We start from the raw sequence: 21,902 nt of genomic DNA on the forward strand, positions 1-21,902 counted from the left end.
GATACTGTAAACACACCCTGCAGCAGAGTTTAATCTGCAGCTTCGGCCATTTGCAGTGAAGCTTCCCTGATTTTTCTCCCAGTGTGTGACCTGCTCCTCGTTCCTCTGAACTCCGTGCTCCAGGCAGCCAAAGCCACCCTCTCTGCAGGTGACCTGGGTTGGACACACAGTGCCAGCTACGGCCTGTGGGGAGTTCAGGACTGACCTCACATCTCAAACGAGGCTGCTGAGAGCAGGTGGGACTGAAACCCCCCTGCTCTGTGGCACCGAGTGAGCTTGGTGGCTTTATTTCTTTTGGGGTATTGCATCATCCCTTCTCTGCACATTCCCTCTATACCACTGCCTCAGGCAGTGGTTTATGGCACTGCAAAGATAAGCATCTGCTCATCCCCTTTTTGGTGGTTGTAAGTCACGTCCCTCACTGGCTCATTGGCAGCCTCATCCTCCCTGTTGTTTCTCCTACAAGACAGAGGTCAGTGCCTTCCTCAGCCTGAGCCAGTGTCTTCCTCTTCTTCTGACTAATCTTTTCTCTCCTCTTTCCCTGCTCTGTTTCCTTTCAGCTCTCTCTTTCTGTTATTCTTTCCCTAATTCTCTTATGTTTTCTTCTCTTCTGTCCTGGCCTCTCTCATCTTTTTTGTGCCATCCAAATATACTGCAGTCCTCCTCACGCATCCCCATCCTTTCCCATTCCTCCTCTTCTGCTCCTTGTCTTGTATTTTTCCCCTTTGCCGGCTTTTCACACCTTGACCCAGTCATATCCCTGTTCTTTCCCTTGTGGATTCCTGCTGTTTTTCCAGCAGGCAGGGAGCACAGTGGAGGCCAAGCCTCTCCCCTGACTTTTACTTTTGTTTCTCTGCCTGTGTCAGGCTTCCTCTGCAGCAAGCAGATCTTGAGGGGCAGTGAGGACACACTCCATGCTCCTGGCTTGGAAACCCATCGTGGGTGTTTCACTCACCTGCCTTGGGCACACACAGGGACAAGAGGGCCCTCTGTCCATACAGAGGTGTTTGGGGCAAGGAGAGCATTGGGTTTATTACTGCTTTATCTTCACACACTTGCTTAGCTCCTTGTAATAGCAACTTTTGAGAAGTGAAATTTGGACCCTCAGCTCTGGCCGTAGCTGCTTCACCTTCTTAAAAATAGCCAATGGCCAAAGATGCTGCCCCCACCCATCCTGCCTTGAGACATTACCTCCACTAGTTCCTCAAGAGCCCTGGCTGCATTTCCCCACCTCTTGCTCACTCATGTAACTGCTCCAAGGCTATTTCATGGCTTCTTGCCTGGTTCCTTGGTAAGAACACTATCCCAGATCTGATCCCCCACTAACCTTGGGGTAATGATGAAGCACTATGACTGTCCCAGCTTTCTCCACTTCATCAGTTCATAACTCTTTTCTGATGAAGCAATGGACCATGCTTTTCCTTCCTCTTCTTTTTAAGGTAGTTAAGCAAATGCAGAGCCTTTTGCAGCCCGCTGACCATGGCTGCTTGTGACGGGTCACTGTCTGGATATTCTGGTTAAGCAACCCCAGCTCCTCCAGCTGTTCCTCATCAGACTTGTGCTCCAGACCCTTCCCCAGCTCTGTTGCCCCTCTCTGGACATGCTCCAGCACTTTTCTTGTCATGAGGGGCCAAAACTGAACACAGGATCCGAGGTGCCTCACCAGGCACAGGGGCACGACCACTACCCTGGTCCTGCTGGCCCTGCTGTTGCTGGTACAAGCCAGGATGCTGCTGGCCTTCTTGCCCACCTGGGCACATTGCAGGCTCATGTTCAGCCAGATGTCAAGCACAAGGTGGCCCACAGACCCCCCTCTGATCCTTGTTGGAATTCTGCCCCAGCACCCCAGCAGGAGGGTGCAGGATTGCTGCCTGCACATCCCACCCAAGAGCAAGCAACAGGTCTCCTTTCCATGAGGATAGGGTGGGAGCTGAATGGTGTCTGCTCTAAGCCAAAAATACCCTGGCCCTCCAGGGATAGCTTGGAAACAACCCCTGAGGAACAATGAACAGTGAGGTATTCTGGAGATCCTCCATCTTGCTTCCTTTCTGCAGGCAGAAGGACACCTTTCAATTTTTAATTTTCCAAAGTACAGGAAAGCTCTACATGCATGAGGACACCCAGAGCAAAGCAGATCCATGTGGATCATGGCAGCAGCACCCACAATGCACCTCTATGAATGAAGCAAGTGATGCTTTTCCATATTTGTCCCTTGAGTTTCAAGTGAGTGAACCACAGCAAGGTCAACCCCTGTCACAGCAGGTGCCTGCTCAAGAGAAAAATCCAGAAAACTGCTCCAGGACATGGCCACCCCACCCAGCATGTCCAGCACCAAGGGGACACCAAGTTTTTCCTGGACCATGGTGGCCACACAGTGCACGAGGACCTTCCTGAAACATGGAGCAAGTTGTTAGAGGAGCCTGTCGGTGACTGGAGACAGTGAAAAGAGTTGCTGAGGCTTGGCTGTGCTTGGAGCTGCAGAAGGCAAGGGGAAAAGCAGCTCAAGAGTCCTGTCATGCTGAGCCAGGAGACATGGCTTCTTCCAGGGGAACATACAGCACAGTGGTGGAGCCACTTGGGGGTAGACAGGTGGCTTTGGTCACCAAGATTGCACTTCTGTATGAGCTAACACCTAGTACTTGGGGAGAACAACCCCAACAGATGTACAGGCTGCTCACCCTCCCTTCTCCCTCATTTGCCCTCTCTGCTGGGGGAGACATCCACTGCTGCACTGGCTGCACTGGCATTCCCACCACTCTGCTTCTGTTGTGATGGCTTGATCTCCGTGTAAATGATGCTGGAGGAGGCAGGATTTGTCTCCTTTTCAAACTGCAGGTTGGCATAGGTCAGGTCCTCAGTCCCTGTCACCGGGGCTTCCTGCAGGGAGAGAGCAATGAGTAGAGCCTTGGCTTTCCCTTCTGTGTTTCCCCTGATAATGTTTTTCCACTGGCACAACTATTTGCACTGCCCAGGCATTATCCAGCTTGCTCTGAAGTGCCACCTATTCAGACACTCATAAGCCCCTATTTAACAGGAATTAATAAGTGTTTAGGACCATGTTTTGAGAAAGCAAAGCTGATTTTACTCTGAAATCCTTTAAGTGGGTATTCAACAGCCAGTGCTTTTATTGACAGGGAGGAAGAAGTGATATGTGCAAAGCCCCTCTAGCTTACCCTGCTGAGCTGATCCACTTCTGCCACTTTCCTACTTGTGATTTTTCCTGAAAAACAAAACATAGTTTAAATAGCAGTTAAAATAATGACAATGATATTTATTTTAAATGAAGAAAATAAGGAAAAAACTAAGCAGACATTTGCACTGATTCTGCTTTTGATGTAGTAGAGGATGAGGCTGTCTGAGCTGTCTGGCTCAGAAGATGACCAAGGGGCAGGAGAGGCTGGAAAGGGGTTAAAAGCCCTTGGAGGGGCTGGAGAAGAGTTCTGAGCTGGACACTTCTAAAATGTGGTGATATGCAAGAGCTGTCTCACACCACAGCCTGTGCCATAGCTGAGCTCCCACCAGCAACTGGCCAGAAGGGAGGGAGGGGCTGAACCTTCTCCCCACGCCAGGACAGCTTGTCCAGGAGGACAGACTTGTGAAGGGAACACTGAGCAAGCAGGAGCAGCAGGATGTTGAAGATGGACATCCCCCAAGCCTGGATTTGTCCAGAGCAGTAGATGAGGAGGAGCTGCCAACCAGCCTTACCTGTTCTGTTCCTTCTGCACTGCCACAGCAGCAAGCCAAGGATGGGTGTGCAGATGAGTGTCCCCACAGCTAAGCCAAAGAAGATGCACAAGAGTCCTGCACACACAACACCACAGAGGCACTCGTGAGCCACCATCCCACTGTGCAGGGACACACACGCTGCCATCGCCTCCTTCACGGGGGTGGTTCTTTTCCAAACCTGGGCTTCCCAACCCTGAACCACCCACAGCCCCCACAGCCCCGGGGTACTGACAAAATCCTGCAGGGAACAGTCTGCAAATCTCATCGGAACTCAGACAGGGGGTGGACAGAGCATCAGAACCCCTTCCCAGGGTCACAACCTCTGATCCACTGGTGCCTACCCAGGTTTGGCAGTGGCTCCCACCCACTCATGGGAAAACATCAGGATGTTTTCCCCCTTACTACCCCTCCTTCTTTTTCCCTGAAGACTCCTCCTGCCCCTCAATCTTGCAGCCCCGGGGTTGTGAGGACACACCTGTCCAGATCTTCTCCTCTGTGACATTGGTCTGAAGTCCTGGAGGGCAACACCCTGAAAGATAGAAACACAAGTGAGAGACTGTCCAGAGGCAGAGAACACCCTGCACCATGCCCTGCTTTGGGGCAGGAACCTGGACCCACAGCCCCAACTGTCCCGCTCTTGCCCCTGCAGCTCCAGCCACCTCAGCACTCAGCTGATGTGCTGCAGCTGGAGGATATGACAGGTCCTATTTCAAGGAACAAATGGCCCAGCAGCTCCATGGTGAGATGCATCTGCCAAAAGGGCTGGGCTGGGCTGGCCCTTCCAGTTCCCAGGATGCTTTCAGGGGAAATGGTGCATGGGGGAACCAGGGGAGCGCTGGTCGTAGCCTCCTTCTCTGCCCACTCATCACCCCCAAGAAAACAGACCCACTGCCACTTACTGGGAACTGCCTCCTGTGCGCTGTTTCCAGCATCTGTTGAGTTTATTCTTGTGATGGAGATGTTAAAGTCACAGCTTCCGAAGTGGAGTTCACTCATGCAGGGGCTGAGATTTGTACAGTTTTCTCCCGGAGCCGTGGTGTTGGTTTGATTCCACGACTCCAGGCCTTTAGGTTGGTACCACTCCACATGTACCGTGACATTCTTTGACCAAATTTCAAGCTTACACTGCCTGATGTCTGACTTTTCTGTCTGGCTGACTGTCCCTGGAGGAAACAGAAAAAAAGTGATAACTGAAATACAAGTCACATATACAGTTTTGCAGGGTCATATACCACTGGCACGTATTGCTCGTGAAAGACACAGTGAAGTGACTGTCCTTTCCTCCAGCAGCTGATGCTGTCTTCCATATCTGCCTGCTAACCCTTCCTCACTGAACATCGAAATGTTGCAGGTTGATTAGTGCCACTGGATGCTGTGCAGTGCACAAGCTTCTCTCTGTCTCAGGAAGGATTAACAACAGGAGAATGAGGGAAAAGACACCTAGGTGGAAGGGTCTTCTGGCACCCAAGCAAGAAGTGCCACAGGCTTGGGCTCCACCATTTCATGGAGTGTGAGGTGGGACTGGGGTGTTGGCTGTGGGGAATTGTCAGTCCGAGAGAAGCAAAGAAAATATAGTAGGTAGATCCCTGCAGCCTCTCTGGCTTCATCCCATCCCCTAATGCTCACTCTGGAGTACTTCAGAATCACTCCTGAAACTCTGAGCTGAAGTCACTTCACACCTCAGCAGTCATCCCTCTTTCACCTCTCTTCTCTCTCTCTTCTTCAGCCCTTTCTCTCTGCTCCTGTGGGTCTTAGTGGATTTCTGTCCCTTACTACCCTTGCTCTGTTCAGAACGTCTGTTCTTGGACATGTTCTTAGTGTTCTCACAGGGGGACTCACCAGTTGGCAGCCAGATGAGGAACAGCAAGGACAGAAAGCCACTGGTCAGCTGGATCTCCATGATTCCCAACAGCCTCGTGGTGATGATGCTGGGTGCCTGGTGGGATCGGCCGGGAGGTTCCCGTCTCTCCTGCAGCTTGAGGGTCCCTGCTCAGCTGAGATGAGCTGAAGCCCTGCTGGGAGCTCCCCTCCTCACACTCAGCCAGACAGTTCTCTCTGTGCTCACAGGCTTCCCCTCTCTTCCCCTTCTCTTGCTTCAGCCGAATTCTTATCTTCACTCTGCTTGATTCCTCCTCCGGTTTCATCCTGACCACATACCCTTGGCCCTGAGCCCCGAGTAATGTATCCAGGAACTGCTGCTGGCCCTTTACCAGTGCTCCAGGGCCCAGCCCAGCAGCTCTCTGCTGATGGCACGGGCAGGTGAGGGGAAAAACGGCTTCCCCAGTTTCCTACAGCACCACCAAGTCTGTTTTGTTTTACACCAGGAAATGCAGCCCTTGGAGGAGGCAGTGCTGCCATCACAGGGGGACACGGGGTGATGTCCACACCCATCTGGTGTTCTTGCTGAGCTCAGGTGGGGGGGACCCACACACCCTGCCAGCCCCCAGCCAACCAATTCAACACAGGGATGGGCTTGATCACAATGTTCTGGTTGTGGGATATACAAGCCCCAGCCAGGCAGGGACCGCAGCAGCCCCTTGTCCCCTGTTCTGGCCATGAGCACCCAGATCCCAGCTCCTGCTCTGCAGGGACAGAGTGCTGCAGGCAGCCCCCTGTATCCCCCTGTATCCCCCTGCCACCAGGACAGGAATGCCCACCAGGCCAGACAGTTTGTGTCACCCCTGCCACCAATGGGACATGGGCAGCACGGGCAGCAGGTGCAGGGCCCTCTGTGTCCCCAGTCTCCGTGTGGGCAATCTCTGCTGCTCCCCACTGCCTGCCATCACTCTTCTGTGCTCAGAGCAAAGCCTGCTCCCACCTGCCATTTACTCCCCTCACAGCAACCAGCCCCTAAACCTGCCAGGCACACACAGCCCAGCCACGTGTGTCTCCTGGAGGAAAGGGTGTTCACTGGAGCTCTTCTCCTCCACCCAGTGGAATGTCCTGGCTGAAGCACAGCTGAGGTCTCATCTGGAAAACAACCCACCTGAGGAAACAGCAACATCAGCAGGGTATTTACTGATGAGAGGGTCAGAAAACTAGATTTTTGTGGTACAAGATCCACAAGAACAAGAAGCAAGAGGCTCTGTTCTCTCTTGCTCTCCCCTCTTGACTCTTTCATCTCTTCCCACAGTCTTTCTGATGTTCAACTTCCTCTCTGCACTCGAGGCTTCCTCTCCTCTCACCTCACAACTGCACAACAACACGTACTTATTGCTTCCTTCCCTTTCATTCCTATTCTAGTTCTCACATTTGCTGGCACTGATGAAGGTGATTGAACATGAGGTGAGCCCTTCCACGTATCTCAGAGATCTTGGATCCACAAATCCTGGAGCAGGCAAACCCTGCGGTCACCTTCCAAAGTCTCTGGTGCAGAGGATGGACAGGAGCCATCCTGACCCAGGTGTACTGCACATAAGTACAAGCCTTGCCTAGATTGCCCTTAGGAAGTGGGATTCTTTGCTCAATTAGGAGAATTCTCTACATTCCAATTAGGACAGCGGGGAAATGGGCAGGTCATTAACAGAGCTCAGTAAGACCAAGTCAGTGATAGCAAAAACCATGAGCCCTTTCCATGCACAACCTCCTCCTCTCTGATGGATCTGCAGCATCTCCCCAGGAATGGGGCTCAGCAAGACCTTCTCCAGGGGGCAGTGCCTTCCCAGTCTTCCCAACTGCAGTGCTGGCAGAACTGAAGGTTAATGTCTTGCCTTCTGCTGACTCTACAGAGCTCCTCTCCTACCAGAGCCCCTTCCAGCTCCACAGCAACACTCCAGGAAGCCGCCAAGGAGAAAGGAAAGCAGGAAAGGACAATGCTGTTAATAACGCATGAGATGCCTTGTGTCAGTCAGCGACTACACCAGGCACTACACAATGTTTAAAGCAGGAGGGAGGCTGCAGAGCTCCTCAGCAGCTCCCCACTGCCTTGAAGTGAACCTGGGAAATACAGAAGGTGCTCAGGAGCGCCTGCCTGATGTCCTGTCACCGAGTCTTCCTCTCCCAACTTCTGGGAGTCGGTGAGAAGCCTCCTGTGCGATGCTGGGAGAGGATGAGGAGTAGTGTGAGGAGAAGGGCTGTGGTGGCTGTAGGGGGCTTTTCTTTAGGTGTCGTGGTGTTCTGCCCTCCCCAGGGTCTCCAAAAGCCCATCTGCCATTGCCGAGCAGGATCCTGTCCCTGGCTTGTCTCTAACAAAGCTCCTTCTCGAGCAACAGACAGACACAGATCCCCTGGACCCAGAGTGCTTCTGGGAATCTCACAGCACAACCTGCCCGGGTGGCCGGGGGGGTGACACATTGACCTGAGGGCCCACAGCCCTCACACAGCAGGGCCTGGCGCAGCCAGCGGCTGAGTACGAGAGCCCCGGGTGCTGGTGGTCACCGAGCAGGACGTGGCTGCAGAGACTGAAGGTGTCCCAGTCTCCCTGAGGTAGAGAAACGTCAAGAAGAGGGGGGTGGCTGCCCTGGGACCCCGGTACAGGACACGGGGACACACCTGGAGCCCAGAGCACAACCGCCTCTAGAACCTAAAGCCCTTCAGCTTAGTGCTTATCGCGGAGACGACGAGCTCCACGCTGATCTCCCATTGGCTGTTGGAGCTGTCCGTCACCTGAAGTCCCGCCTTTCCGCCGCTCTCCGGCCGCGGGATTGGCCGTTCCCTCACGCGGCGGGTGAAGCCGCCCCGGGCGCCGCCATGTTTCGAGCCATTGCCCGGCGGAGGGGTGGGGCGGTGCTGGGTTGTCGCGCATGCGCGGGCCGGCGCAGGGGCGCCGCCCCGGGAGCGCGCGGCCGCCTCGGGAGCGCGCCCGGCCCGAGGATGCGCCAGGCGGGACAACCCGGGCGGCCCCGGCCGGGCACAGGTAAGGGCGGGGGGGACCCCTGGGTTCCTCCGCTTCCCCAGGGCCGCCGGGCCCTGAGGGGGGCACAGCCTTGCCCGAGGGCGCGGGGCTGGGAGGGGCCCGGAGTCTTGGTGGGACAAACTGCGGGTGGGCCGGTGGGGTGAGGTGTGGCCTGATCCGTACAGCCCCATGAGGGCGGAGGTGAAGTGAGGTGAGCCCTGCCCTGTCCTACAGGTGAGGCGAGGTCAGGTGAGCCCTGCCCCGTCCAGCCCCGCACCCCCGGTCATGCAGAGCCCCGTGGGCAGTGCCAGGGGCATCCCCGGGGCTGCCACGGCCCTGTCAGGAGCCTCGTGTGAGGGCCAGTTTGGTGTCCAGGATTTTCCAGCTGCTGCTGTCTCCAGCATGGTCCCCACTGCCACCTTTGAGCTGAGGCGGTCCCTGTGGGAAGTGGTGTGCCAGGAACGGGGCCTTTCCTGCTGCACAGGAAGGACGGGGCGCTCTGCTGGGCTCGTCTTGAGGTGTGGCGGGAGCTGCGTGGGGCTGTGGGCTCGTGGGGCATCACACAACCCGCTGGCACTGCATTAGAAGCACGTTTAGTGTCGAAAGCACATCGGTCTCTGACATCAGCACATGAACCGTTTCATGCAGAGCCTCAGGTATGTTTGTGCCAGAAGGCTGGAGGAACAGTTTGGCAGGAAAAAATGACTCCAGGCCATGGAGGTGACCTCCAGCTTCTCAGAGTGGTACAGGGAAGTTCTCCCAGCTCTATTCCTGCAGAGACCTCACTGGCTTACAGAGTGATGCCCTTAGTTTCTACCAGCATTTCTGTCACCTTTGCTGTTCTCTGTGCAGAACTGACAGCTCTGAGGCAGCACCTCTGTTCACAGGAGATCTCTGCAGTGTAGTGACATCACAGGTGTGAGAGCCCTGCTTCAGAGTGAAAACCTGTGTGAAAACCTGTCAGAGATTCTCCTGCATCCTTAAGATCTGTGAGGATGTCACAACCAGTAACAACTTTATTAGTTGTACAGCTGCTGTTACAATCTTTGTTTTCTTTGTAAACTCAACAGCAGTGACCAGCTGGATGGAAACAGTGCCCCTGTTGCATGGCCAGGGCTCTTCACAGCTTACCAGAGTCTGCTGCAAGAAACTGCCTCCTTCAGATTGTTTTGTTCCTGCCTTCTCTGAGCTCTATTTGGTATGCTCTTGTATGGTGATGGACAGTGAAAATTCAGGTTTTCTCCATCCAAAGCCACTGGTGACTTTATTACCTGTGGCATCTCTTCCAAACTGAGGAATCCTTTCTTAGATCTTCCTTATGAGAAGATCTTGATGCTTTTGATCTCCTCTGAATTACTCCCAGTTCTGCTTCCCCCCCACTGAGAGGGGAAGTACCAGACGTGCATGTCGAGCTCCAGAGGACAGTGCTCTGGGAACTTCTGTGGTGGCACAGTGCTGTTCTTGTAGCATCAGGAGCTGGTCCATGGCAGTAAATCAGCAGCTTTTGTGTGTTTGTGCCAATAGCTCTTAGTGGTACCAGTGCAGAAGCACATCACTTGAGGAATAAGTGAGTTTAAAACGAATTCCACCTGAGATTTTTTTAAAGGGGCAGTTGGATAGAACACAGGAAAAAATAACACTTAAAATGAGTGACTGTTACTGAAATCAGCTTATCTGAGTAGCAGGAGTCTCCTGCTGCACATGCTGTGCTGTGCTCTTAGAGCATTTTCAAAGAAATCAACCTTTTCTAAAGTGTTGTCATCTTGTGTAAGTGTGACATTGCTGAGCACATCTGTGCAATGTGGTGCAAGCAGGCACACACTCTCCTGGTCTCTCTTCCACCTTGCTTTGTGTCTCTTCAAAAAGAAGAGGATGCTCTTTCTACTGTAAGCATTTTTAGTTCTTCCAGCCCATAAACTGCCAAATATAGATGTGTGGGGACTTCAAAAGTTTCCCTTGCTGTCCATCCAGTTGCAAAATTTCATTTTTATTTGTGTCGTTTATATAAAACAAGCCTGGGTACAAGCCATCCTCCTTGCCAGTATCCCAGGATCTCACCCTTTTATGTAGAATAGTAAATATTTTCAAGATCCTTTTGATCTTGGTTGGTAGCATATTTGAGTGTTCTGCTAAATGTTGTATAAAAAGGAGTTTATTCCAATGAACTCGTTCATCTTTATAAAGACTGTCAACGACAGGATCACTGCAAACACTGCATCACACAGAATAAGGAAAAACATACTGAATTAATTAAGTAAATATTTTATAAGCCATTTTATGGCATCTGTAAACATTTGTGCATTTTTCAGAATAAATACTCTCAAGTGCTGCTGTTTCTGTTTCCTAGTTTAGTGTCTGTATTACAACAATACCTAGAAATTCAGTCGGGGTTGCAGTTGCATTGATATAACAGATGCTGGGCAGTGTGGGCACCCCCAGACTAACAAGATGCTGACTGCAAACAAAGCACTTGCCCTGTGAGCAGTTTGATTTGTGTGCTGGTTCTGCCCAGGGCTGTGTCAGGATTTGCTTTCACGTGCTGTGACTTAATGAGAGTATCTTAGAACGGGGAGGTGAGTAACTCTCTCTTCCTGAAACAGCTCGTGATTCTTGCTGCTTGTGGGGGTCTTTTCCAAAGGTGTTGATCTGGTGCTGGTACCAGTTCTCTTTTTAAACGTGGTCTTTGCTTTTTTCATTGTGAGCTTCTAACGAAAACTGAATTCGTCATGTTTTTCTTTCTGAAAAAAGAAATTCAGAAAAGGTCAAGAGTGGGTGTAGTAGATGAGAATTCAGAAAGGCATGGAACAAAAGCTGGATTGTAGGTTTCTTTGGCGTCACAGACTGAGGAGACTTCTGACATCTGTCCTTGAAGTTGGTGCTATAAAGGCAGTTTGGGCAGTTGTGGCCAGAAGCTGTGCTAAGACAGACCGGCAAGTAGGGATCAAAGGAATTAATTTACCAGGAAATACTTAAAAGAACAAAAGGAGTGTTGACTTAGCCAAATGTGTAGGGAATATCATGATTGTGTTCAAACCCTGCATTCCTGGAGATTAAATAGCATAGGCAGAAGGAGATATTTTTAATGGTCCCAAGTTAAGTAAAGCTTTTAACTACCCACAGTGGACACAGAGGAGCGTCCTTCTCCTTTCTGGAAAGCAGTTTGCTGTGTATTTAAACACTGACAGTGTCTCTATAGCATTCTCCTCCCCAGGCAAAACAAGCACAGTGAATCCAGGCTTTCCCCACAGGACATATTTCCTAGATGTTCTCTGGAGCGACTTAACAATTTGCCATAAAATTGTTAAGGTCCAAGTAGTTGTTTTCAGCTTGTGTATTTAATTTGGAAGAAAGATTTATGTGCCTCAAAGCAAGCCTATTATTTCCAGCTCTCTCAATCGATCTAATAAAAGATATTACCTCATCTCCCAAACCTTTATCTCGTTTAGGGACTTACATCATCACAACTAAAACAGCTCTGCTTTTACTGCCGGTGCGATAGACTCTGTGTCCTGTTCCCCCGGTGCTTCCTGTTGCTCCCAGTTTGTGCCTCGCTGTCTCTGGTTTGTCCTGTGTGCTACTGTCTGTCTGTGTGCTGAGTTTTGAAGCCGAGAAGATGCTCAGACTCTGTCAAGCTGCTTTCTTACAGTTTTTCTACAATAGCATTTTAGACTTGTCCCTCAATGCTGTTATCTCTACGGATTGCAGGTTTTGGGGGTTTGGGTCTTTATTAGGGTGTTAGAATGCTGTACAAAGGACAGGAGGTGGCATTCGGGCTAGATGTGCTTGGTACCAATATGTGCCTTTTGTTGATAGTGACTTAAAAACTTTTCACATTTTAGGAACTGCGGATGGACAGCAAGCTGAGGAGCCAAATGTTCTACCGAAGGCCTACGTGTAGACCCTGATGGTTGAATGAATGAAGGATGAAAATGCTCCCTGGAGTGGGTGTGTTTGGAACTGGCAGCGCCGCCCGGGTCCTGGTGCCCTTGCTGAGGGCAGAAGGCTTCTCCATTGAGGCACTGTGGGGAAAGACTGAAGAGGAAGCCAAGCAGCTGGCAGAGGAAATGAACATCTCCTTCTACACGAGTCGGACCGACGATGTGTTGCTGCACCAGGACGTAGATTTGGTTTGCATCAATATCCCCCCGCCACTGACTCGGCAGATTGCTGTGAAGGCTCTAGGTACCTTTTTATCTTTGGAGTTGGGCCAAAAATCTGTAGCTCGCTGGCAGATTGAAATTTGAAGCTGTTACCCCAGCACAATTCTGGTTGCACCAACAGGCAAAGGCAGTGCTAAAAGGTTTTGTGTGGAATTGGTAGCGCTGCCTGTGAGAAAGGTTACCTAGGTTTTTTGTAAAAATCCTGTTTGTAATTGCTTATAGCTCTGCTTGAACCAATTGGGCTGAAATATCTCATGTCTTCTTCAGGCTGAACTTAAGGTAGTGAGTTTTTAATAAAAATCAGCTGTATCAGAGATAATAATGAGAAGGTAAAATGTTTTCATGCTCATAAAAAAAAAACAACAAAGCAATCAAAAAAAACCCCCAAAACAAAACAACTTAAGTTGTTTAATTAATTTCTAATTTTCCCATGTTCTGCACTAGAAAACCAAGAATTGCCTGGGATGGGAGGGTTGTTCTGTTCTCCTTTCTATTTTCCCCACAAATAAAACCAAACTTGGAAGCTGAAAGACTTTGAAAAAAATGTTTGCATGCATAGAATCTTGTGAGTTAGCATCTGAGAGACTTGCTGTTTCCAGCTGTGACCCTGGCCACCACCTGGAGCTCAGCTGGGACATCCATGTCCATAGCAGACTGGTGTGGAGGAATCCTTCCACCTGACACAGGAGGGCAGATGTTGGGGACAGCAGGAGGAATGCAGGAAGATGGGCTGGGTGAAGGCATCTGGGAGAGAAGGGATGACATCCCAGACTGGTTGGGCAGGGAGGGGGGAGCCAACTGCCCAGGCATCCTGACATTTCTTAATTCTCCAGTGTGACTTTGTAGTGTTAATGTCCTCTCCTGTAGCACAGCGTGGGTGTCAGTTTGCATGTAATTCTGAAAATAACAAGGGTGATATTTTTACTGTGTTTACAAGAGATCCACATGGGTTAATTTTAGGGTGGGTAATCTCTCAGACCATGTGAGGCAGGCTGGTTTGTTGTTCTTAGCCTCTTTGCTCTACAGTAATTTCTTTTGGAAGTAAACAACTCCCTGCACAAACATTTGCAATGCCACTTAGATATGCAGAGAGAGATTTCAGGCTTTTTTTTCCCCTTCTTTTCTTTATTATATTGTTAGATTTGATTGTTTACCTCGTTAAAGTACTGACCTTTGAATTTAAGGTATTCTGATTTTTTTAATATTTGAACTGCAAGTTAGAATTTATCTCTTTAGATATGCTAGAATTTCTTTTAAGCATTTGTCAGGTAGTAGCATTTCACTAGGTCTTGTGGCTCTTGATGATCAAGTGGGCTAAAAGGAGAGGACTGAATCTTCTCTGGTGAATTATTGACTAAAAGGGATTGAGATTCCTTCTTTGAAGGCTGGCAGCCTGTAGGATGGCATTATCCAGAAGAGGAAAGGGAGGTAGAGCTGGTGCAGAAGTGCAGAGGTGTTATGGGTGCTTGACTGCAATTTTAGGAAGTGGAAAGCTGAAAAAGCTGAGGAAGTGAATGGATTTAGAAATAAAGGGTAACTTACTCTTCACTTTGTCTGTCCTGAGATGTTCTGATCTGCAAACTGAGGCAGGCAGCTCAGACCCAGTGTGATGCTGACTTTGTCTTTCAGCTTTCCAGGTTCCTCATGGTGGTATTTGCAGATCTCCTGCCAAGTATGTCATGACTTATTTCAAGCCAGTGTTGGGTGGTTTGATGTCATTGTGTGTTCTGAAGGAACACAGAACTAGGGTAGAACCAAAGATGGCAAGTAGATTTTCTCTGGAAGCTGAGATTGATACAGTGATGGTTATAATTAGAGAATTATTGGCTGGGAATTGTGTATTACAGATCAGTGTTTACTAGCCAAGAGACTGGGCTTTAGGAAAGACTAGATGTGGTACAGTGATAATGGTCTTGTGTGTTGTGATTTGTTTTGTTTTGTTGAGGTTTGTTTTAAAGTGCTGACATTTTTATTACTTATTTGTGTACATTTTTATACTTTTTCTTTTTTAAATTTAAAATGTGCTTTCATTTTTGTTCCTGGCAGAAAGGAGAAAAAGACCCAGTTTTTCTAGGCTGTGCAGTTGTTTCTTGCTGTCAGATATCCATGAGCAAGCCTAGGTACAACTTTGGCATGATGGTGACAAAGCAGTGACACTGGTTTGAGTTCATGAACCAGACAGAACAGATCAAAGCCCAGAGGATAGTAGTTCACATTAAAATCAGCGTAATCTTATGGTTTATCTCCACAACAGGCAAAGCAAGAAGCTCTCCTAAAATTTGTGCTTCTTTTGATCTCAGAGGAACTAAATTAATTTCACAAAATGTCTGTGTTGTGGTTCAGGTCCCACAGTTAAATGTACCTACCTTTGCATGAGGTGAGCACAGAGTGGAATTACTGGCTGGAGTGGAGTGTAAAATATGGGGTATTTGTCCTGTGAGATGAAGTTCAGGCAGAACATAAGTCCTCAGAGTAAAATTTCTTCAGGATGCTAAAGCTAATGCTGCTGCGTGTACAGAGCCCAGCCAACAACTGGATGGGAGTAGATGGTTTGTTTGAGGAATCCTGGCAATGGTGACCTTTTATTTTCTTTTTTTCCCTCCTGCCTCTTACTGTAACAGGCAGCTGAATAGCCATAAACAGGAGAACTTCAGTGGAGTGCTGGTCTGCAGAAGCTGATGTGCTCCCTGCAGATGGGGTTTGCTCCAAGGGGTGCACAGAGCAGACCCTGAGGCATCTCATCAGGGCAGCCTGTGATGAGCTTCTCTCCTTGTTTGCTGCCTGAGAGGTGAGGAAACACAATTCCACAGCTCCACCTCCTTCCTTCCAGGACTTGCAGCCCTTTCTGTGGGCTTAGACCCACTTGTGAGCTGATTTAACCTTCCTGCTTGGAAAGAGGAAGCTTCCTTTACCAAACTGGGCCTAGTTGGTGATCTTACCTGGCTCACAGAGGGCTCTGAGGAGCACCAGAACCGTGTGGTGGCTCTCAGGTCTCCTGGCTGGTGAGGGCCTCAACAGAAAATTTTGCAGCTGTGGTTTAAGAAGACAATATGGTACAAAGTTCAGGTTATTCATTACCAAAACAATTGTAACAGGGTGAGGGATGTAAGTTGCTCTGCCTTGGAAAACAAAAGGCACGGCTGTTATGTTGGTAAGGAACCTTGTAGCCATCTTCAGCTCACCCCTTGTCCTTGCTGCACAGCCATCTCTGTGAGCTTGGGGACAGCGGGAGGGATGTCCCACTGATGGCAGCTGCAGGATTATCCCAGAGCTGTGATGGTGTACCCAGGTCTCTGTCCTGGCACTCAGGCAACGTGGTGGGTGGTGCCGAGCTGTGGCTGCGCCGACTGCCCTCCCAAAAAAAGGCATCAGCCAGTTTTAGCTCCTCAAGTGGCTCAGTCTGCGCTGGCACAATGAGTGAGGGTGAGGCCGGGCAGCAGAGCAAGGGCAGCCCGACCTGATGAACCACTCAGTGTGACAGGGCTGTCCCCAGGCAGCACAGCAGGGGGGTCTCTCCCTGCTCTCCATCCCCCACTGCAGGGACCCAGGGCTGTGCAAGGGGGAGAGTGGTGCTGGCAGAGCACTGGCTGCAGAGCTGTATCCCATGTGTTATTTCTGCAAGCTTTGAGGACTGTGGATCTGCTCAGGGTGCTCTGAACATCCTGTTGCTTTCTCTGTCTGCTTGTACTTTACTGTAACCTGGCTAGAGACAAGTGCCATGTAAACAAGAAGGCAGATAAACCAGGGACTGAAGCAGCTCCAGATGCTTCTCCAAGTGCTTCAGCTGTCCCTGCAAAATACTGAACAGAGTGTTGTCCCTCCCCTCAGCAGCAGGACTGGGGACAGGGGAGTCAGAAATGGTCCCTGAAATGGGGGGTTTCCAGTGGGGGAGCCAGAGTGTCCGCTGGGAGTTTGACCTTAACCTTTGTTCATTAAAGCTGCTGTTGATTCACGTTGATTTAGGGGTTTTCTGACTTGCAGACTTGTTATTTTCTGACTGGATTTTGCTTCTGTCTATTAGAAATGGAGTTCTGAGTCTCCTGTAGCTGTAGCTGACCCTGGCTGGGCTGGGCACGGTGTCTCAGGGGATCAAGCTGGCCCCTGGCCCGCTGGGAGGGTTCCTGAAAGGCTGGCAGGGCACAGCCGGGAGGTGGAGCACCGAGAGCGCTGCGGGATCTGCCTTCCCCTCGCGTGTGAGAGACCGATTTAAGCGCCTGTGCCAGTATCTTCTCATTGGGAGTCTATTAAAAGCTGTTCTGAGCAGGGAGCACAGTCTGCTCCTGGGTAAGGAGGAGCTTTCATACCACTGTGTGCGGTGATTCCTGCAATTCCTGGGCACAAATTGTGTGATGTGATTGACCTTCAGGTCTGACATCACCAGGAAATGTCTGGAGACTTCTAGGTATAACCTTGGTTGTTACATTGAAAAAAGTCTAGATAAATATTTTATCAGAACAGATATAGAACAGGAAAAAAAACAGGAAAAGTAAAGCCCTGTCATGAGAAAGGGAATACCAGCAGAGCTGAGATGTAGGAATTGGTTAAAGCTTGTACTGTGATGCTCTTTTGTACTACTTTATTTCTGCTTTAAAGTTAAAAAAATTGAATTATCGACTGCCCTCATCGATTCAGGCTGAGCACAAAGTGCATCACTAGCAATAAAGCCACAGTGGGTCAGCCTGGGAGGGCAGCTCTTGTCTGTGTAACTCAGTTACTTTTTGTCTGATTGTATGAGTAGGCTGCTCGTGCAGACCAAAATGTTTTACTTTCTAATTGGAAATGCTTTTCAAACAGTCCACTTACCTAAACATTATTTCTAATTCTTGTGTTCTGTACACAGAATATATATATAAGAATGTCTTTGATATATGTAATATCTATATATACACTTTAATATAAAGTAAATATATATATAAATCTATTTAAAATAATATATTCATAGCAATGGTGAAATACAAAATGAAAATCAAATCTCCCCTTCCCTCACCCCTTCCCTGCAGGGTACATGACATTTTTTTCCCCCTCTGGCTGTACAGGTATTCAAGTAATTTTATAACCACAGCACACAAATTGTGTCTTGTTCTGATGCCATGTGGTGCCATTTGGACATTTATCTTTCATGATGTAAAAATCCTCTGTTTATTTGGAGCCTCCCTCTGTGGGAGTTTGTCACCTCTGCAACTGGAGCATCTGGGAAGCATCACCGAGTCTTGCTGCACTTGGCATTCCCATTTTAGTTCCCAGATCCCTGCCTTTGAAATTGCAGCAGGAAAGCCTGACTCTTAAAAACTTCTTGACAACCTTTGGGCAGCTGTGCTAAATATGTACTTTTTTTTTTCATTCGTGCTGCAGGAATAGGGAAGAACGTGCTCTGTGAGAAAGCTGCTACCTCCGTGGATGCCTTCAGGATGGTCACGGCTGCCAGGTATTACCCCAAGCTGATGAGCATCGTTGGCAACGTCCTGCGTTTCTTGCCCGCCTTCGTGAAGATGAAGCAGCTGATAGAGGAGCACTACGTGGGCAACGTGATCATCTGCGACGTGCGGGTGTACGGGGGCAGCCTGCTCAGCCACAAGTACAACTGGATCTGCGATGAGCTGATGGGAGGGGGGGGGCTGCACACCATGGGCACCTACATTATCGACCTCCTGACTCACCTCATCAGCAGGAGGGCCGAGAAGGTGCACGGTTTGCTCAAGACTTTTGTGAAGCAGAACACGGCCATCAGCGGGATCCGCCACGTCACCAGCGACGACTTCTGCGTGTTCCAGATGCTGATGAGCGAGGGGGTCTGCTGCACTGTGACCCTCAACTTCAACATGCCCGGGTCGTTCACCCACGAAGTCATGATCGTCGGGTCCGCCGGGCGCCTCATAGCTCGTGGGACAGACTTGTACGGGCAAAAAAACACCGCGCTCCAAGAAGAACTGCTGTTTACAGACTCGCTGAGTGTCAACAAGGGCCTTTTGGACAAGGGCTTTAAAGACATCCCGCTGCTTTACCTAAAGGGAATGGTGTACATGGTGCAAGCCCTGCGGCAGTCTTTCCAAGACCAGGAAGACCGTCGGACGTGGGACCATAAACCTGTGTCCATGGCAGCCTCTTTTGAAGATGGTCTGTACATGCAAAGTGTGGTGGAGGCCATCAAGAAATCCAGTAGGTCGGGCGAGTGGGAGGCTGTGGAGGTGATGACCGAGGAACCAGATGCCAACCAAAACCTCTGTGAGGCACTTCAAAGAAATAACTTATGAATATTCCTGCCTTGGAAAATAGGACAATTAACACTTATGGCTGTAATGTAAAAAAAAAACCCTCTGTTTTTAAGATATGTATATTCTTATTTAATAGCCTGAGTTTCTTGGTTTTTTTTAAACGTGTAAAATAATGTTCTGATAGGAACTGTTCTGGTTTAAATTGTTTAAAGAGTTTTAAATGTTTCTGTTTTTAGCAAACATTTAATTTTTGTCTTGGAGACTGGTAGGAAAACTTGAATTGCCCTTTGCACTTGCAGTAGCTGAAGTGAATCATGAGATCCCTGCCATTGCACGACTTGGAAATGGGACACAACTCCTGTTGCACAGGTCTGATTTAACCATGAGAGCATGTAGAGCAAGATCAGGGAGTATCTGTTGTTCAGATGCCTTTTTCTTCTCTCGGAGACTGATTTACATTTTAATCCTCAGTTTCTAAAATTTTATAAAAGAGTTTAGTGATGTAAGAGGTCTCTAAACTCCTGTAGGACAAAAAGTAGAAGGAATGGTTTAGAATTGGTAACATAAGGATCAGCCTTTTGGCTTCCTGCACGTGGCAAATGTCTTTCAAATTCATTTAAACTGGTGTTTTTATTTAAATGATACTATAATTCTCTGTTGTTGCTGTCTTGGCAGGAAAACCTTCAGGAAGTCTGTGATACATTATGCTATTCTTCCATATCTGTAGACGTTATTCCTTCTACTCCAGAGGCTGCCTGCATCCAGCAGCTTTTTTCCCATAAGCTGTGTGTCTGTCAGTTGTGTTTACTGCCTGGCAGCACTGGTGCCATGCCTGTGGGGCCACGTTCTCATTTCTGTGACTATTAATAAATGCCTCCCAGGGTCATGGGATTGCCACGGTGTCGTGGGTAATGAAGTTGTACAGCATTAACCTTCCTGGGACCTGAAGGTGGAAGGAAGGAGGTATTTCCTACCTCTTGCAGCTCTCTTAATGTGCTGTCTGGGTAACTGTCACACTACACACATCCTGATAGCTGAGAGAACAGGGACTGAACTGCCACTGGTAAATCTGCTCCTGATCTCAAACACTGGCTATTAACCCTCTGGTCCTGCCCATCTTCATGTCCTCCTGCAGCTTGTGTCCAGTGGAGAGATTTGTTGGCGGATGATGGGTGGAAGTTCATTCCTTTTGGGAAATGTTTCTCTCTGAGGCAGGTATGTGGAAAGGATAGTCCAATTTTAACTATGTTTATTTTGTGTACTTGAAAGCTTTTTTAAAAAAAATGTTTTCCCACTAAATTGTAACCCTGTGTATTTATGGATATTAACGTGCACGCTGCTGTTTGATAAGCTGGACCTTCCTGAAAAGTATCATGTTTTCTACAGAAATAAAAAGTTGTGTTTGTTGAGGACATTCTTTATGCAGCTGTGTGCTCGTGTTTGATTTGGTCAAGCTAAAGCCATCCTAATAAAAGTGAACAGGAGACTTACAGCTGGGACCCAGTACCTGGTGAGTCCTTTCCTATTTCTATGCTCTTTTGCTGCCAGTTGGGTCACTTGGGTGTAGAAGCAGCTCTGTGATATCTGGCAATACAGCTCTGTGCTATCCTAGCAAGTGTTGTCCATTTATCACCAAGGGAAAGTAAGTCCCACCAGAAAATTAATTTCCCACCTCCTTGCTGTTTCCCTCAAACCACAGCTGTTGAGTAGCTGGTTTTGGAGATCCTCTTGCCTGTCTTGAACTAACCACATCAATTTCTGTTAAAAAACAGGATCTTTATTCAGCCTGACTTACTGTAGTAGCTGGAAGACCCCAAGTAAGAAACAAAATCCTTGCAGTATTGGTGGGACTGCTGTCTTTGCTCAGTGTGTAAATCAGGTATTTACCTTTGGGTATTTACTTTCCACACAGTAAAACTCTGACAGAAACAGGTCTACTGATGTGCTGTTTTGAAGTGTAGGAGCTTGGCTGCTCCTGTGCTCTGTGCAATCTCACCCCTGCTGTGAGCTGGGAGAGAAAAGTGAAGGGATAGGTTGGATATTAGGAAAAGGTTTTTCAGCCAGAGGGTGGTTGAGCAGTGGAACAGGCTGCCCAGGGAAGTGGTCACAGCACCAAGACTGACAGAGTTCAAGAAGCATTTGGACAAGGCTCTGAGGGGCACATGGGATTCTTGCGGTGTCCTGTGCAGGGCCAGGAGTTGTACTCGATGATCCTTGTGGGTCCCTTCCAACACAGGATATTCTGTGATGGTATGTTTCTATGATTCTATTCTCTGTTCCCAGCTGTAGCAGGTGGGGCAGCAAAAGCTGCATCTCTGCCAACCTTCCTTTAAGGGGTAGAGGTCTGGTGTCCCCCCCATAGCTCTCTCTGAGCATCTAATGTCTGTGGTGTCTGTGTGCTATGTAAAATGGGTGAGATAATGTCTCCCGAGCTCACCTGGAAGTCACCACCTTCATTCAGATAGCACAGCTCTGGCTGATTTCATGCCAGTTTTGGGTCTGTTATGAAGTTGTCTTCCTTGAACTGAGAACCTTCCTCTGTGCCTTTATCAGTATGTTTGCATTGGGCAAAAAAATCTTAATTACGGTTCCTATAGGAGAAGAAGGAAGCACAAAACACCTCCGGATGATCCCAGTGAAGGAAACACGGTGCCAAGACTCCTGGGTGAGCGAGAGACATGACCGCAGAATTGTGCGGAGGGCTGAAAGGGGCTTCTCGCGGGCTGCCTCTATCCTCCAGCTGCCCTGCACGGGCGGAGCGGGATGGTGGCCACAGGAGCGCTCCTTTGGATGAGGCGAATCCCGGCCGTGAATCGCGGATTTCCCCGTGCCATCCCTGTTTGTCCAAGGCGGCTGTTGTGCATCAGAACCCGGGGCCGACTCGGGGGGGTCGGTGTCCTGCGGCCGACTGGGAGCAGCGGCGGGGCCGGGGCAGCGGGGCCGGGGGCAGCGGGGCCGGGGGGCAGCGGT

At 49.4% G+C, this 21,902-nt stretch overlaps 2 protein-coding genes and 1 long non-coding RNA gene across 6 annotated transcripts in view; 2 read left to right on the top strand and 1 right to left on the bottom strand.

The window, feature by feature from the left end:
• Positions 1 to 2,619: 2,619 nt before the first annotated feature.
• LOC113968631 lies at positions 2,620 to 4,235 on the bottom strand. Its single transcript, XR_003534582.1, has 4 exons — positions 4,202 to 4,235; positions 3,706 to 3,801; positions 3,174 to 3,220; positions 2,620 to 2,877 (listed from the first exon to the last, which is right to left on the bottom strand). It is a non-coding gene; the product is annotated as an uncharacterized LOC113968631 (long non-coding RNA).
• A 4,256-nt stretch (positions 4,236 to 8,491) lies between these two features.
• GFOD2 (glucose-fructose oxidoreductase domain containing 2) lies at positions 8,492 to 20,424 on the top strand. Of its 4 annotated transcripts, none has more exons than XM_027685316.1 (3): positions 8,492 to 8,581; positions 12,400 to 12,742; positions 18,073 to 20,424. In XM_027685316.1, the coding sequence occupies exons 2-3, from the start codon at positions 12,484 to 12,486 to the stop codon at positions 18,969 to 18,971; spliced, it is 1,158 nt and encodes a 385-aa protein (XP_027541117.1). In that variant the 5' UTR covers positions 8,492 to 8,581; positions 12,400 to 12,483; the 3' UTR covers positions 18,972 to 20,424. The 4 variants fall into 4 exon arrangements, with proteins under 4 accessions (XP_027541117.1, XP_027541116.1, XP_027541118.1 ...); XM_027685315.1 differs by lacking the exon at positions 8,492 to 8,581 and adding an exon at positions 9,618 to 9,758; XM_027685317.1 differs by lacking the exon at positions 8,492 to 8,581 and adding an exon at positions 11,963 to 12,120.
• The window catches only part of ENKD1 (enkurin domain containing 1), a 13,651-nt gene continuing 11,813 nt past the window's right edge, over positions 20,065 to 21,902 (top strand). Inside the window, exon 1 of the mRNA XM_027685310.1 lies at positions 20,065 to 20,147. Coding sequence (XP_027541111.1) covers positions 20,129 to 20,147 — 19 coding nt within the window. The 5' untranslated portion in view covers positions 20,065 to 20,128. The remainder of the gene's footprint in view (positions 20,148 to 21,902) is intronic.

This window comes from Neopelma chrysocephalum, unplaced genomic scaffold (assembly GCF_003984885.1).
Source record: "Neopelma chrysocephalum unplaced genomic scaffold, ASM398488v2 Primary Assembly neopelma1_68b, whole genome shotgun sequence".
NCBI lineage: Eukaryota > Metazoa > Chordata > Aves > Passeriformes > Pipridae > Neopelma > Neopelma chrysocephalum.

What these genes read in the sequence shown, in the direction of transcription:
- GFOD2 (XM_027685316.1), top strand. Translation starts at nt 12,484, where the DNA reads ATGAAAATGCTCCCTGGAGTGGGTGTGTTTGGAACTGGCAGCGCCGCC. An exon ending in GATTGCTGTGAAGGCTCTAG is followed by an intron (nt 12,743 to 18,072) that starts GTACCTTTTTAT and finishes TTCGTGCTGCAG; the next exon opens with GAATAGGGAAGAACGTGCTC.